At 36.3% G+C, this 14,452-nt stretch overlaps 2 protein-coding genes across 2 annotated transcripts in view; both read right to left on the bottom strand.

Annotated features, from left to right (window-relative positions):
- The window catches only part of LOC136261526 (protein mesh-like), a 79,226-nt gene that overhangs the window by 52,711 nt on the left and 12,063 nt on the right, over positions 1 to 14,452 (bottom strand). The window lies entirely within an intron of this gene.
- Positions 1 to 14,452, bottom strand: part of LOC136261518 (sushi domain-containing protein 2-like) — a 32,557-nt gene that overhangs the window by 17,735 nt on the left and 370 nt on the right. Inside the window, exons 2-6 of the mRNA XM_066055529.1 lie at positions 9,835 to 10,119; positions 7,053 to 7,380; positions 5,398 to 5,676; positions 4,161 to 4,764; positions 1,638 to 1,879 (exon numbers count right to left, since the gene is read on the bottom strand). Coding sequence (XP_065911601.1) covers positions 1,638 to 1,879; positions 4,161 to 4,764; positions 5,398 to 5,676; positions 7,053 to 7,380; positions 9,835 to 10,119 — 1,738 coding nt within the window. The remainder of the gene's footprint in view (positions 1 to 1,637; positions 1,880 to 4,160; positions 4,765 to 5,397; positions 5,677 to 7,052; positions 7,381 to 9,834; positions 10,120 to 14,452) is intronic.

Genomic DNA, 14,452 nt, shown 5'->3' with positions numbered 1-14,452 from the left:
GGTCGTAACTTGGTCTACTTCATCTAAATGTGTACCTCTATATTTTGAAACAAACTTTGTACTCCTTGCCACCCCCACCCACCTCCTTAATAGGATTCCCACCTAAAAATTGTCTAAAATGGTTGAAAATTTGGCTATTAGCTACATGCACAGTGGAAACTTTGGCAGGTAAGGAATTGTTGTGCAACATGTGAAAAATTGCAAGAATAATTATCACTTTGAAAACTTTAGTAGACAGAATGGCTGGTTTTTCCAGAGACAATTATTATAATTATCTCAAAACTGCATATACAAGGACATTAGACTGAGAAATCATTTCACTATCATGATAAATTCTATACCCACTATTCATGATGCTTCATTGATCTTATAAACATGTGTTTCAATCATCGCTACTATTACATGTAGCACTATACATGTACAGTATTATTCAGCATCCCTTCAGGTTCATTTAGATGTATGGTATCAAACTTACTACTGTTATCCTCATTTACAGAAGCTGCTTGTGAAATGCATCCATATTTTGATGCTCGTTCTTGTCCACAATGGAAATATAGTAACTTGAGGGTGGATATACCAGTTACAACGATCAGCCAATAAATGATCCAACTTGCAATTGTGTACTTCCCAAAATGTCAGATTAGCAACACAGTGCATACTGTTAGAAGTTTATATGACTTTAAGAGATATTTTTATTGAACAGTTTGTATAGTACTGTTACTTGCTTTTTTTAGCTTATAATTATTGGCATACAATCAGCTAAGTTATAATCACCAGAAAATGTGGTTATAACATGACTGGTTGTATGCCAACAATTCCTCACCTACCAAAGCAGCCAGTAGCCAAATTTTTTATATATTTGTAAGGTAGGTGGGACTCCAACTAATGTGGCGAGTGGAGGTGGCAGGGAGGATGAAGGATGTTTTCAATGATACATGCAATGAATTGGTATTTGCGTACTGTACAAGGGGCAAGTACAAAACTCATAATTACAACACTGTTACAGTTGCAACAATGGTTGGCAGACACCTTGAAACTTGTAATAACATTGACAATATGAAGAAGACAATGAGAAGACAGCTAGGGCAATGAAGTTAAACAGTAGGTCACTCTGGGTAAGATTGCCTCTAGATCAAAACTATACATGGAGTTGGTTAAATATTAACTTTATATATACAGTATGTGTACTAGCTTGTTTATTGTCATTCTCTCATGTTGTTCTCAAGGCTGTTCTTCCATAATTTGTGGTTGCTTCATTTCATCATATTCAGTTACAATTTTAGCTGTAGTTCTCCATATCTATGTTAAAGCCTGCAGGGTTGCAACTGTTTATACCGGGCAAGAAAATGAACTAGATTGAACCAGACTCATATTCTTATTAGCAGTTCAATTTCACAGTAGTTCAATATGGCTCAGTTCAATACGGTATGCATTTACACTAACTTATTGATCACTCTGATTAACAGGCAAAAGCAGATCACTACTTACAGTAACTCTGGTCAATGTTTCAGTGAAATTTAATACAGTAGTGTAATCATGGATATAGCTTTGTGCTGTGGGTGAGAAATCAAACCTGCTGTGATCTTTACATGCACTGTGGTACAACATATAAAATGGACACTAGCATGTACACTGACCTGGTGGTTGTAAAACATATCTGCTACCATCATCAGATGGTCGATGCTTATAGTATTCTCTGCAATCAGAAAATTCTCCTTTACAACAGTAGTAGAAAGGACGGACATCATGATAGAAATGTAACAGCTTCCCAAAGTAGCCAATTGGAGCATAAAGGTCCACAGTTCCACCTCCTGGTGGTCCAACCACTAGTTGACCATCATCATCATAACAACATTGTTGTCCTGAACCTTCATTATCACTGGAAACAAATGTGCATACATGTAATGGTTGCAACACTGTAGGGAGTGTATTGCCTGCGCGCCCTCTGGCATCGTGCGTACATATCAGGTAATGCACGACTTACAGTGTTGCAACTAATATGTTACACTTCAAAGTAGCTTTTTAAGCTTTTGAAGGTGCTTTTTAAAGTAGTTCTAACCCTTTCAAGTTACTTTTACAGTAAGTTTTAAGCTGCTAAATTCACTTAAGTGGATGTTGCTCATATAGGTTTCATATACATTTTACTACAGTATTCAATAGTAAGAAGCATTAAAGCAGTACAGTTTGTGGAATGCAGTAATGAGTTGTCAGCACACTTTGCAGTGCGACATCTAGATGTTGCACTGCTAAGTGTGCCACATCACATTTGTAGCATAAAGAATTCCTTTGATCTGAGGTGTGAAAGTGTTACATTACAGTATGTACATGTAGGTGTAAACTTTCTCATACTATTTTACCAGTGTATACTGTACTTGTAGAGCTGTGTATAGCTATATGTACATATTATATATCCATTGGCTAGAAGAACCATGTTTTGTAACTAGTACTATTACAATAATAGCATGCTGGATCCTGAAAAACTGCTAAAAATAAAAGTGGATTTTTTTCTCCCAGGGAGTTAACATTTCAGCCAACCAGATGATTAGTGGTGACAGCAAAGGTGTCAACAACAGAAATGTACAATTTGGCTCCAGTACAAGCTTGGGAAAAGGTAGTAACAGACATCTTACTTTTATGGCTTCTCCATAGGAAATGTATGGTGAAAATTTTGATTTGCCATAAACATTGTCAAACATTTGAATGAAAAGATTTTGAAATGTTTTTAGTGGGTCAAGCAGTACTACAAATGAGCCAAATTTCAAGATCGTGTGTAATTGCACCCATGAGTTATTAAATGTTTTTGATGATCCAGCTCAATGCATACATACTATAATTAAGTGTAGAGGATAGATGAAAGCAACATGTGCTACCTTATCAGTTTAAATTTAAGGTACTGGATACAGTGCATATCACAATTAGCTGAGTAACATGACAGTGGATCCATTTGTACTGGTAAAGTGTCAGGAATAATGCATTACTAAAAGTAATGCATTATGTAACAGTTGTGACAATGTGGACTTCTAGTATAACTTTAACTATGTACTTTCAAAGAAGCCATAATCCATTACTAGTAGCTAGAAAAGTAATATTAGCATATAACGGAGTAATGTATATACGTAACACTCCCAAGTTATAATTGATAACCAGTTGCAGCTAATGACTATATTCCTGGTTAAGTGTGAGCTATTTTATGTTTGAACCACAGAGCTCAGCTGAAGATAAAGAAAGCCAATCCAGATGGATTCCCACAATGCGTGCAGGGAGATCTTTACTGTAGCCAGCTACGTATCTGACTATAACAAAAGTAACACGTTAAACTACATTTGACTGTAACTTATTACAGTATATTGCTCAAAAGCAAAGAGTAAAAATTGTGAAAAGGGATATTCCACACGCACCTAATTCTATGTATTTGGAAGACCATAAATTTGTGTTCAAAAACACACACAAGCCTGAAATTTTCACCATTTATTCAGCTAGATTGGTACTCACTACTGACCAAATTTGATGCTGATATCTTTTTCCAATCTGAAGTTATGCATCGTCAAATTTGGCACATTGTATGTTTGTGGAAGACCCCTTTTCACAAATCCGGTCACAAATATGTAATGCATCACATTGATAAAGTACACATTTAATCAAATACACTATTAGCTCTGTTTTGCCATTTCTGAACTATATATTTGCAATTGGCCTCATGACCATTTACAACTGATATACATTATGATAGTACTAAAACACAATGTACTGTATATACAGATTGTATGGGCATTGAGTCATATTTTTCTGAGAGTGATATACCTGACAATAAGTGTACATTAGTGCATTTCCCTGTATATATGCCATATATACCTTTCTTATGGACAGTGAATAGAATGCTCTATCATTAACAAAATATTAGTCCAATGAATGCAGTTAAGAAAGCAAAGAAGACACCTTCTAATGCATAAAAACAGTATGCATGGGGAATCGAGTAGCCAGTGCTATGAAGAATTTAAAGACAAGACCTCAAGGTGAGTAGCATGAATGATTGACAAGATTTGTATATGGAAACTGCACAAAAAGCTAGAGACAAATTTATCCTGACATTAAAGTTTGGGGACTATCACATTGGCAGCATGGCATTAAGAAGATACAGAGTTTATATTTCAAGTATTTACCTTGTATAAACTACTTGACGAAAGCAGCTAGCAGTCCCAGGATGAAATGTTGCTCTAAAGCCATCGCTGAGATTTTCCTCTTCAAAAACACTGTCAGCTCTAGCTCTTCCTACAGTAAGTGGGCATGGTGGTAACCGTGTCATAATTTGATCTCCAATAGCCTCAGGCTGCCCTTCAGACCACTCCAGACACAATTCCCTGAGAAAATTTGATCCTGAGATTATAACAACTTCGGACCATTGCTTAACTTTCCCTTCTACTTCATTAAACAATTCCCTTATATGACCTGGTATGGTTGAAGGAGTTACAATCTCTGCAAGAGAAACTTGAATCAGAACACTTGAAATATCATCATATACAGGAATAACAACACCGTGGACTCCATCGTTTGGAACACTTTCTGCAAGGTTGAAAAGTAAACCATCATCACCAGATTCCGCATCAATTATAATGAGGTCAATGTTTACTAATACTTCAATATCTTCTACTAGAGTTGCTGGAAGTAGCATATCAGAGTCCCACAGAACAGTGACAGTGTCTCCTGCAACATAAAACTGATCCTCGTCTGCATTAGATGAAACCATATCAGCATCTTCTGTTCCTACTACACATACATGTAAACAGAATTCATGTCATGTGTATGATGAACAGGTTGTTACTCATAGACCTACAGTACATACATCAGGGGTGGATCCAGAAGCTGGCAATGGGAGGCACAAACAGGCTTAGTTGTACATGGTTGGGGACTCTTGTTATTTGTATTTTTGAAGCAGCAAATAATCACCTCTTTGTGTTGTCTCACTGTTGATTTTTGCCATTTTGGCCTTTGTAGATGAATGGTTGTGAAGTCTTAAAGCTGTTTAAAAGGCTATGAATGTACGTCTTAAACACCAGCAACATGATAATTATTTTTAGAGGTGCTTAGTGTGCACAAAGGTGCTGGTTGATAGTTTACCAGTAGCTTCAGGTTCTTTACCAATTAAGAAAAGAACCTGTTTTATACAATTATGTATCTCTGCTATTCCTGTCAAAAGAAATATAGGCAGGTAAAAATTATCTCCAAAGCTGGTCCGTACAGCCAACTTTTGGGCTTGCAAATAATACCCAAAAGAAGCAATATCAATACTAGAACAATTAAACTGTGAAATTAGTGTAGCCCTCAAAGGAAAAAAATGAAATTGAAAGTGGCAGCAGCTTTAATTCTGGATTTTTCAAGGTATGCATAGATTAAACTTACACAAATAAAAAGCGACTTTTTTAGATTCTATTAGGAAATCTGCAACAGTTATTTTGAAACTGACTCTTCCAACAAATTCCATAGATGGTGAAATACAAACTATATAATCTTCATCAGCGTATAGACCTCTTGTTTGTATTTCATCAAAGTGACAAGTTATGGAGCTGTTAACAAGAGCATCAAAGCATGGCCCAAACACTTGTATTAGTGTTCCTCCCAGTACACTGCCATAACGAGGAAATGGTGTTATCGAAATTGTGGTAACTTCTCTGTCTGTTACTACAAAGAGAAAATAACACATGTGTACAAGTATTATGCAAACATTCAGTACATGTGTACACATTGTGTGACTGTCACTTAGTAAGGCAGTGATGTATCAACCCTGTAGAGGTTGATATATCACTACTGTAATGTTATTGTACTTTCCCATGGAGTACTTACAGTACATTCATACTGAAATGAAAATCCAGTACTGTAACAGTAGTACTGTGTAGTGGGATTTATAAAGGTTTGGATTTTCCCTGCCCAGAATATTACCCTAAAACCAACTTCATTTTCTCTTCATTGCAGCTTGGCAGAATGGCTTGAATGAATTGCAGTTAGGCACAACCAAACTCAAATGTTCCCTCAAACACTTCCCAACAAGTTTATATGGAATTCCATTTTCTGAATTTACCTTCCTACTAACTGGCCAATGCCTCCAGCCAGCATAACTCAACAATGGCTAAGACTACAGTCTTAATTTCTTTGCTGTTCAATGTCACTTCAGCTCAACACATTCTTTTATGCATACACTATGAACTTAACTTTGTCTCCTTTAAGATCTCATTGCTTTCTCCATTAATGCATAGATGCTGATTCACAGGTAGCAAATTATGGCTTCTGTGAGAATTGTATGTAATGTGGGTCAATTGCAGAAGCACTTCTTGTACTGTTCTTTGTTTGTAACATGATATAACAAAGCTGTAAACAAGGTGGAATAGCCACATTACTTTCTTCAGTTATTGATAGTTGGGGTGTGCATTCAGTTGCATCATCAATTCTGTAATGTGTACATTGCTTTTCTTCATTGCAGTATGCGCTGGTTTACCAGTATTGAATTATGTTTTTGCAAAGTAAACTAACAGGTACAGTACAGTGTATGCGTAGAAGGAAATTAGAAACTTTGCGTGATTATAGAAATGAAAAGCAATGAAAGTCATGGTTATACTATTGACATGACTAGTGATGACTGATTCAGAAGTGGAATTAAATGACTGTGCACTATTAATAATAGTATACTGTAGCTGCAGCTTGTTTTATTGTTTTTTTTATTCCATGATCTTACTCAAATGCAAAATTTCCAATTTTTTTTGTGATATACGTACTGTATATTTGCATGATAAAAGTTAGAGATCACTTGCATCTAACCACATTAACACTGTATACATGATATAAAATTTTGCACTACGTACATAGAAAATGTCTATATATAGCGTTGATAATTTGTAGCTCTACAATTACAGTATGTCTGTAATACAGGATGTGTACGTAGCTTTGAGAAAATTCTTACCAAGGCAAGCAATATTTGTTTTCAACCACTTTATTGGCTCTCCGCTTACTTTTTGTGTGTGCTAAGATTATTTATATAAAACTGTTGCACAAGATTTCATTACCATTCTCCACTGAGGGATCAGGTATGTACAAATCACTACATCCAGCTATTACAACAGCATCCTCGTCTGTCCTAAATACCCATACTCCAGGTACACCAATGTTGCTGGTTGACGCAATATTGATGATATCATTTGTTTGAGATTGAGGGACAGTAGCATAACGTAGGCCATCTCCAGCATTGAACCCAACTTGAGCTGGAGTACCACCTAATCCTCCACTACCACCGGAGGCATCACCAGTTGTCCACTGAATCTTGTTATCAGCATACAGAAATATTACAAACGACTTTAGCTCATTAGTCGCCAATACTGCTTGGAATGTATTTGTCTGCATTAATGAAACAGGAACTGTAAACAAACATGTATACTACATACTACATACTACATACTTTATCATTAAGTACAGTAGTACTTAATAAGTGTACGGTAGTACTTAATAAGTAGGGATCAGTAAGAAATGATATGGCTTTGTAATTACTTTAAACAGCCTTGCAATAAATTTTACCCGAAAAAAACACTGTAATGATGCTGTATATACCTTGAAGCAAAAAGTCGTAAGATTTGATGTACAGTAAATTTTAAAATGTTCAAAATTCACCTGCATTCTATCTGCAAGTCCCGGTAGTGCTAGGTGTACAGCTCCAGAAGTTTCAGACAGCCAAGGTGATGACAGTGGATTCATGAATCTGTTGTTTCAATTACGTTTTGTCCTCTGCACCATGCTGTTCACAATAGTGGATTCAATATGGAGCATTTGGGGCAAATCCCCCCCCCCCCCCCCCCCACTGACCTTGTGGAGGAGCCAACCATACTTCTAGTAAATACTAAAGCCAAGATTAGTTTATAAAACTCATGAAAATATGCATATTTTACTAGCATTGATTACAAATTCACCTGAAACCAAAGTGGTCCAAAGTCAAACTAGCTGTGAAATTGTCAACCAGTACCTTTGCGCATAGTAAGTTAGCTAGCTAGTTAGTTAGCTAAAACCTACTAACCTAAACAAAATGGCAACCTGTTTAATACAGTAGTAATTAGTTTGGGGGGGGGCACACACTTTGTCATGCAATCATATAACCTCTGTCATTCTTCTGAAGTAATTGTATAGTGACCACTTCATTGGTAACACACCTGGTGAGGTACATGTAGCTACTGTATATATGGCTATAATGATTAACTGTAACACATAGTTACGTACATAACTAGTGTACAGTACATGTGTTACATAACAATATTACTTTGCTCAATACTAGGAATGGATTATGGTTGCTTCAAAAGTACCACATTAAATTATAATAAGTATTGCAAAATGCAGTACTGGGTTAGTCCTAACACTGTAGATGAGTAATTATACAAATACTTCAACTAGTACTAGAATCATTAGAATTATTATGAAGAGTGAAAATAATTTTCCATAACAGCATTCAAGGATTTTAAGATCTGAAGCAGGTACATAATTTAGAAGAATACATGTTGCAATGCCTAACCTGAACAGAAAAATTGCTTCTTGCCAGTTAGTTGAGGGTGTGTACAAAATTTTTACATTCTTGTGAGCAGCAACTTTGCATGTAAATATTTCTGTATGACTTTCCTCAACCTATTGTCAATCACTAAAGCTAATAAGATATGATTTCCAAATCGATCAGTAGATCCAGCAGTAGGTTGCTCCCCTCCCCTTCCAAGTTGCATGGCATATAATAAAGTACACACATGGAATGTATGCAGCTAAATGCAGAGCAAGGGCACAGGCACATTCTCTTCACAGCCCTAGGAAGTTGCAGTATGAATTAACATGTACTTGAGCAGTCATGTATTCTAATGAAGCTATCATTGCAATAACATGCATTTGAATTTGAGCCAGAAACATATCTTTAGAATCAACACACACTGTATGTGACTTTATGTTCTAAATTTTGTTACAAGACCACCTAGAACACTTACGTACATGTCATTTAAGAACTGAGTACACATTTATTGTAGTCTAGATAGAGACTTTACTAACTAATCTCTTGTAGTTCACAGTTACTATATACTTGGATATATCCCTCTCTTGCCAGCACATGGATCCACCCCTGTTAATTAATGCACTTTTTGGTATGCAGTTCCATGATTCACTCTGAAACCTAAACTGACTTTTTCAAACAAAACATAAGCTTGTGAACATGCATGTATTCATTCCTGTATAGCAGCTACATTATGTAATCAATTAATTTTCTGGTGTATAGGTATTAGGTTAAAGATAGTTCCTTCTTTAACTTTACTATTAACTTAGTTTTCAATTAATAACTTAAGCATATCCATACACAGTACATAAATATAGCTGCAATAAGGACCCGCCAATTATGCTGGCATAATAATAAGCATAATAGGTGCTTAAAAGCATTGAGCATAATGCTAGCAAAATAGGCAGAACACTTGTGCATTACCATAAAATCTTGCTTACCAAATACAAATCACAGAAAAAGATCGATATACTCTAATAGAACAGTCAGAGAATAATCAGACATCTGACTGTTCTATTAGAGTATATCCATCTTTTCTGTGACATGCATTTTGACAAGCAAGGATTCAGAGTCTGTGCTTCGGAAACTTACTGTTTTCCCATAAAGAACAAATTTACTAGAAAAAACATGGGAACTGAGGTATAAATATTGAACATAATTTGAGCATAATAGGTAAATATTGAGCATAAATTTAAGTATAATAGGCAAAATTTTGAGCAGTGCAGCATAGCATAATAGGTAAAATAATGAGCATAATCGGCGGGTCCCTAGCTGCATACCTTGTTCGTTCTTTCTTTGTAGTATCCAACATGGTCCCAAGTAGCAATGAAAAGAAATTCTGATTCATACCTTAATAAGGTAGGGAATGCTTGTCTAATTTCACTGTCAGCTCTTTCAAGTAAGTCTGGATCAGTAGTATCTCTATACCAGATTATACCAGTTCCCCTAGTGTCGACATCAGCCCAGTATGGTGCTATGAGCTCTTGAGAGTTATCCAAAGGAAATGAATCAGGTGTATATTGAGAAATGTTAGCCATGAAACTGAGCACTCCATTAGTGTTCACCTGAAGTGTTGAAATTAACGATGTACAATATTTTGCTAACATGTACATATCATAAAGTATGACAGTGCTGTATATTGGGGATCATGAAGGTTTGGGCTTTTCTGTGCAAAAAAAAAATATATATATATATATATATCACCCCAAAACCAGTCTCACAATTCCTTCATGGCATCTTGGCAGCATTGGTCAAGCCCAAGAGTGTCTTCAGAGTGGCCAAAAATGTTTCTTAGATGTCACTTCAGTCCAACAAATGCCTTTTGGCATACTGCAATATGTACTATGCACACATCATGAACTTACCCCTTTGTGTCTTTTTGCTGACAACCCAAAGGTATTGATTTGTGGTACGCAATAAAGCTTCTCTGTGGCTCATGCAGGCTAGCTAGCATGCTTATATTATCACCCATATTTTTCTGGGTTGATTGCAAAGATGCTTCTTATACATACTGTTTTTTTAATTTTATTTATTAAGGCTTACAGCACAAGTGCTGAAAGTCTGTAGGGCACCTGGTCCTACAGCCTGTTTAAAGTTGTTACAGAAAGTATGTTTGAAAAGGTGGAGAAAGGAGACAAAAATCCATGACTCTACTTGGGCGGCCTTGTGATTAACTTTCAAACGTTTACAGGAGTCTGCCAGGTGGTCAGGATGTTTTCTCCTTGTCAATTTCATGTATATGTATCCATAGGAACTCTAGAGAGTGTTCTTCTTGTGCAATTCTGTCCAACAGGTGAAGCATAGTTGAAGACAAAGCATAATGGTCACTTTACTTCTTCAGCAATTGATTGTTTGGGGCATGCATTCAGATGCAAGATTAATTTTACGAGATGCCTGGTGCCATTCTTTCTATTGATGCAGTATGCACGGGTTCATTAGTCATAATTATGTTATAGAAAGAAAACAAACAGGTAGAAAAAATTTAAGTTGGATTTAGGGATCAAAGAAAAAGGTAACGAAACTAGGTATATCTACAAGTATAGGCAACCTTTCTTGTTTCACTACTTATTACTTGTTTCATCTTTGATCCCTAATCTAACTTTAACTTTTCCTTACTTGTAAGTGAATACGCTACAGTGATTAGTTGCTATCCACATTTTATGCATTGCTTTTCTGAGGTCACAAAGAAAACTACTGTTCTTCAAGCAGTAAGGTAGATAGGTGAAGCCTGGTCCACATATATACCATCAAAAATTCTTTAAATATCTGGTCTATTGGACAACAACTTTCAGTGGGATCAATAGGTGGCTTGCAAAGTGAAATAGACCCTTTTGAAGATTGCAATAGCGACAGTGGAAATGATACTGAGTTGAATGATATAAAGAGGGTGTAGATTGACAGTAAACAGATTTTGTGTGCAGGAATTTGTCTCTGATGAAAAAGATATCCCAGTGTGTGGAGAATTATAATTGGGATGAAGCTTTTTCTCTGAATTAGGACCCCAGCACTTTAGAAACTGCCTATTGATGAGGATGATGACAGCATTAAAATGTGCAGTGAAGAAGGAGATAGTTTAGAAGCGGAGTATATGCACATAACAGTACATATAACTATTTTTATGCTATTTAAATCGGTCAAAGATGTTTGCAATTCCTCATGTCAAAGGTCATAGTATAGACGAAGCTACCACATTCATAAATATTTAACATCAACATTGAAAAATACTGTATAAACAATAGTCACGATAAAACAAAAAAGTGCTATGTTACATATATTGCTGCCATAAACCAAAACCTTGTATTATTATATAGTACACATATAACTGGTCCCAAGGTGTTTGTATCATACAGGTCCCACTGAAGACAGTGTTTGGAAAGTCTTACAAGTGCTCAACAATGCACAAGTGCACATGTTGAAATGCTGCATTTTTGACAGTAAAGAATGATCAGATCTAAAAAGATGATCAAGGTAGGTGTCCATTCAGGTCGTCAAGTCTCTATCTTGAAAGCATAAAACTATACATGCTGTGTGAAACCATAAATGTGCATTGTATTACTTTTATTGAACTGAACCTACATTTTTGCACTAAACTACTGTATACTGTAACATTGTTTTAACTACATTTTTGAAACATATTTAATATTATCGAGAAACAAATTTATATTAGTCAAGCTGTCTCTTAAATTTCAGATGCACTTGTATGGCTTTCTGATTCATCTCATAATGTTACTTTAAAAGGTTCTAAACATGCCTTAAGGCGGTCATATCTCAAATTATACGTTATTCAACTTAAACAAAAATACGGTGCTTTCATCACAGCCACAAAGTAAACGATTCTTGTAAAATTTGCACCTGGTTTTTATCCACTTTTAAGGCTTAGCACAATTCATTTGTACCAATTTTACTGACAAAACATTTGCTGGTAAAAGCAAAGAGCAAAATGCTGGCAAAATAGGTGGATTTTTGGAGAAGCGGACAAGTAATAATAGCAACTTCATGAAAATGATTGAGATGCTCTAATAGAACAGTCACACATGCCTGTGTGAATATTCATTGATCTTCAACAATATAATTTTTATTTGAACACTATAAGTCAGAAAAAATACTGGAAAAAATAGGCGCAGAAAAAATCTAACTCGACCCTAACTCTTTGGTCAAATTATAAATGTAGAAGTGCACCTATAAACTGCAAAAATCACATGACCATCAGACTTTACAAATTGCACAACATGTGAGCAAAAACCACTGTACCTACACCATCAGACTATAGCTATTGGCAATAAGCCTGAGCATTCCTCAAACTATATGAGGCAAATTTGACTTTTTCGAGGTGCTCAATTTGCTGTTCAAATGGTATTTTTTGTCCTTGGTATAGACCTGTCATTCAAAGCAACGAGGGGTAGATGGCGTTGTACATTTGGCTAAAGGTTGCTGTGTTGATAAGGAGTCAGCACAGCCCTATAATTCTTTTCTCCAGCTTTCACTCATTGTCCCCATCCATTTTGAACCCCAGGTGGTATTCACTTCATGATAACTAAGTGTTATCCCACTAGGGACCAATGCATCAAGTCAAAATCTTTGGCGATTAAAATCCCACACTGTGACTTAATCATGCAATCAAGGCATACACCAATTGCAAAGGAGCCACAACAGCAGAATCTCTGCATTCAACCTACACTTGAAAAACCTTGACTAAATTCCAGCAAAGGCTTTTAGAATATTCACAATCCCGTGAGAAAGCTGACACCTATTAATACAGAGATTCAGAATCATGACAAGAATCAGGTGAGGCAAACTTGATTACATGTTGTTTCTCATCCTCAGAAACTGGGATTTGCATACGACAAGACCCCCTTTTCCCCCCACCCAAATACAAAAGGAAAAAAGTGAGACTATACATGTTACAGTGATTTTCTTCGATAATTAATGAATAATGAAAAAATGACCTCCTGCCCTATGCAAATCCCAGTTTCTGTGGATGAGAAACAAACATGTAATCAAGTTTGCCTCACCTAATTCTCGTCGTGATTCTGAATCTCTGTATTAATAGGTGTTAGCCTTCTCACGGGATTGCACATATATTGCTGGAATTTAGTCAAAGTTCTTCAAGCATAGCAGAGATCCTGCTGTTTTGACTCCTTTGGTGTATACCTCAGTAAATCACCACTGGTGGAGTGTGGGATTTTTATTGCCAAAGATTTTGACCTGCTGTATTCACATGCATTGGTCCCTAGTGAGATAACATTTAGTTAAAGAACTGCAAACATCCATGAACACACAATGAAACTTATGTGTTTGAATGTGTTTCATGCACCTGTAGCTGCAGCAGGCACAAGGAATTATACCACACCACACCACACATATGGCTATTGGAGTTACACCGCACCTTTTTCCCCACCCAAATATACACAAAAGGGAAAAGGAGTCTGGGCATGAGACTATAAACAGAAGGCTAGCTATCTGTCACTATAAAGGTAAAAACAAATACGAGTTAAATTACATTCCCTTTGTTGAGTAGCAAGAGGTCATTTCTGTACTATAAGACAAGTTAACTTTATAGCCACATCAAGTATATTATGCATACGTCACTATTAGCACCTTTGCAGTGGTGGAGTGTGAAAACTGATGCAGGTAGTGATGAGAAACAATAAATCAAGTTTGCTTGGCCTTAATCCTACACCTTTCTGCAAGCCCCACCCTCCACCTGGGGGCCCCCATACACCTACTGGGGGTTTGACATCTATATCTTGTCCCATCCCTGGGATTTTGACAGCCGTAGTTTGCTAAACCAAAAATTAATTTATAAATAGGTACATCATTTCCTCTAGAAACCCCTCTTTCGAGGTGGGGACATAGTGGGGTTTTGACAAGCTTAATTCTTAGCCCCAGTACTGAGGA

This window comes from Dysidea avara, chromosome 1 (genome assembly GCF_963678975.1).
Source record: "Dysidea avara chromosome 1, odDysAvar1.4, whole genome shotgun sequence".
NCBI classification, from domain to species: Eukaryota; Metazoa; Porifera; class Demospongiae; order Dictyoceratida; family Dysideidae; genus Dysidea; species Dysidea avara.
The sequence above is the reverse complement of the archived record's forward strand: the minus strand, read 5'-3'. Positions and strand labels throughout refer to the sequence as shown.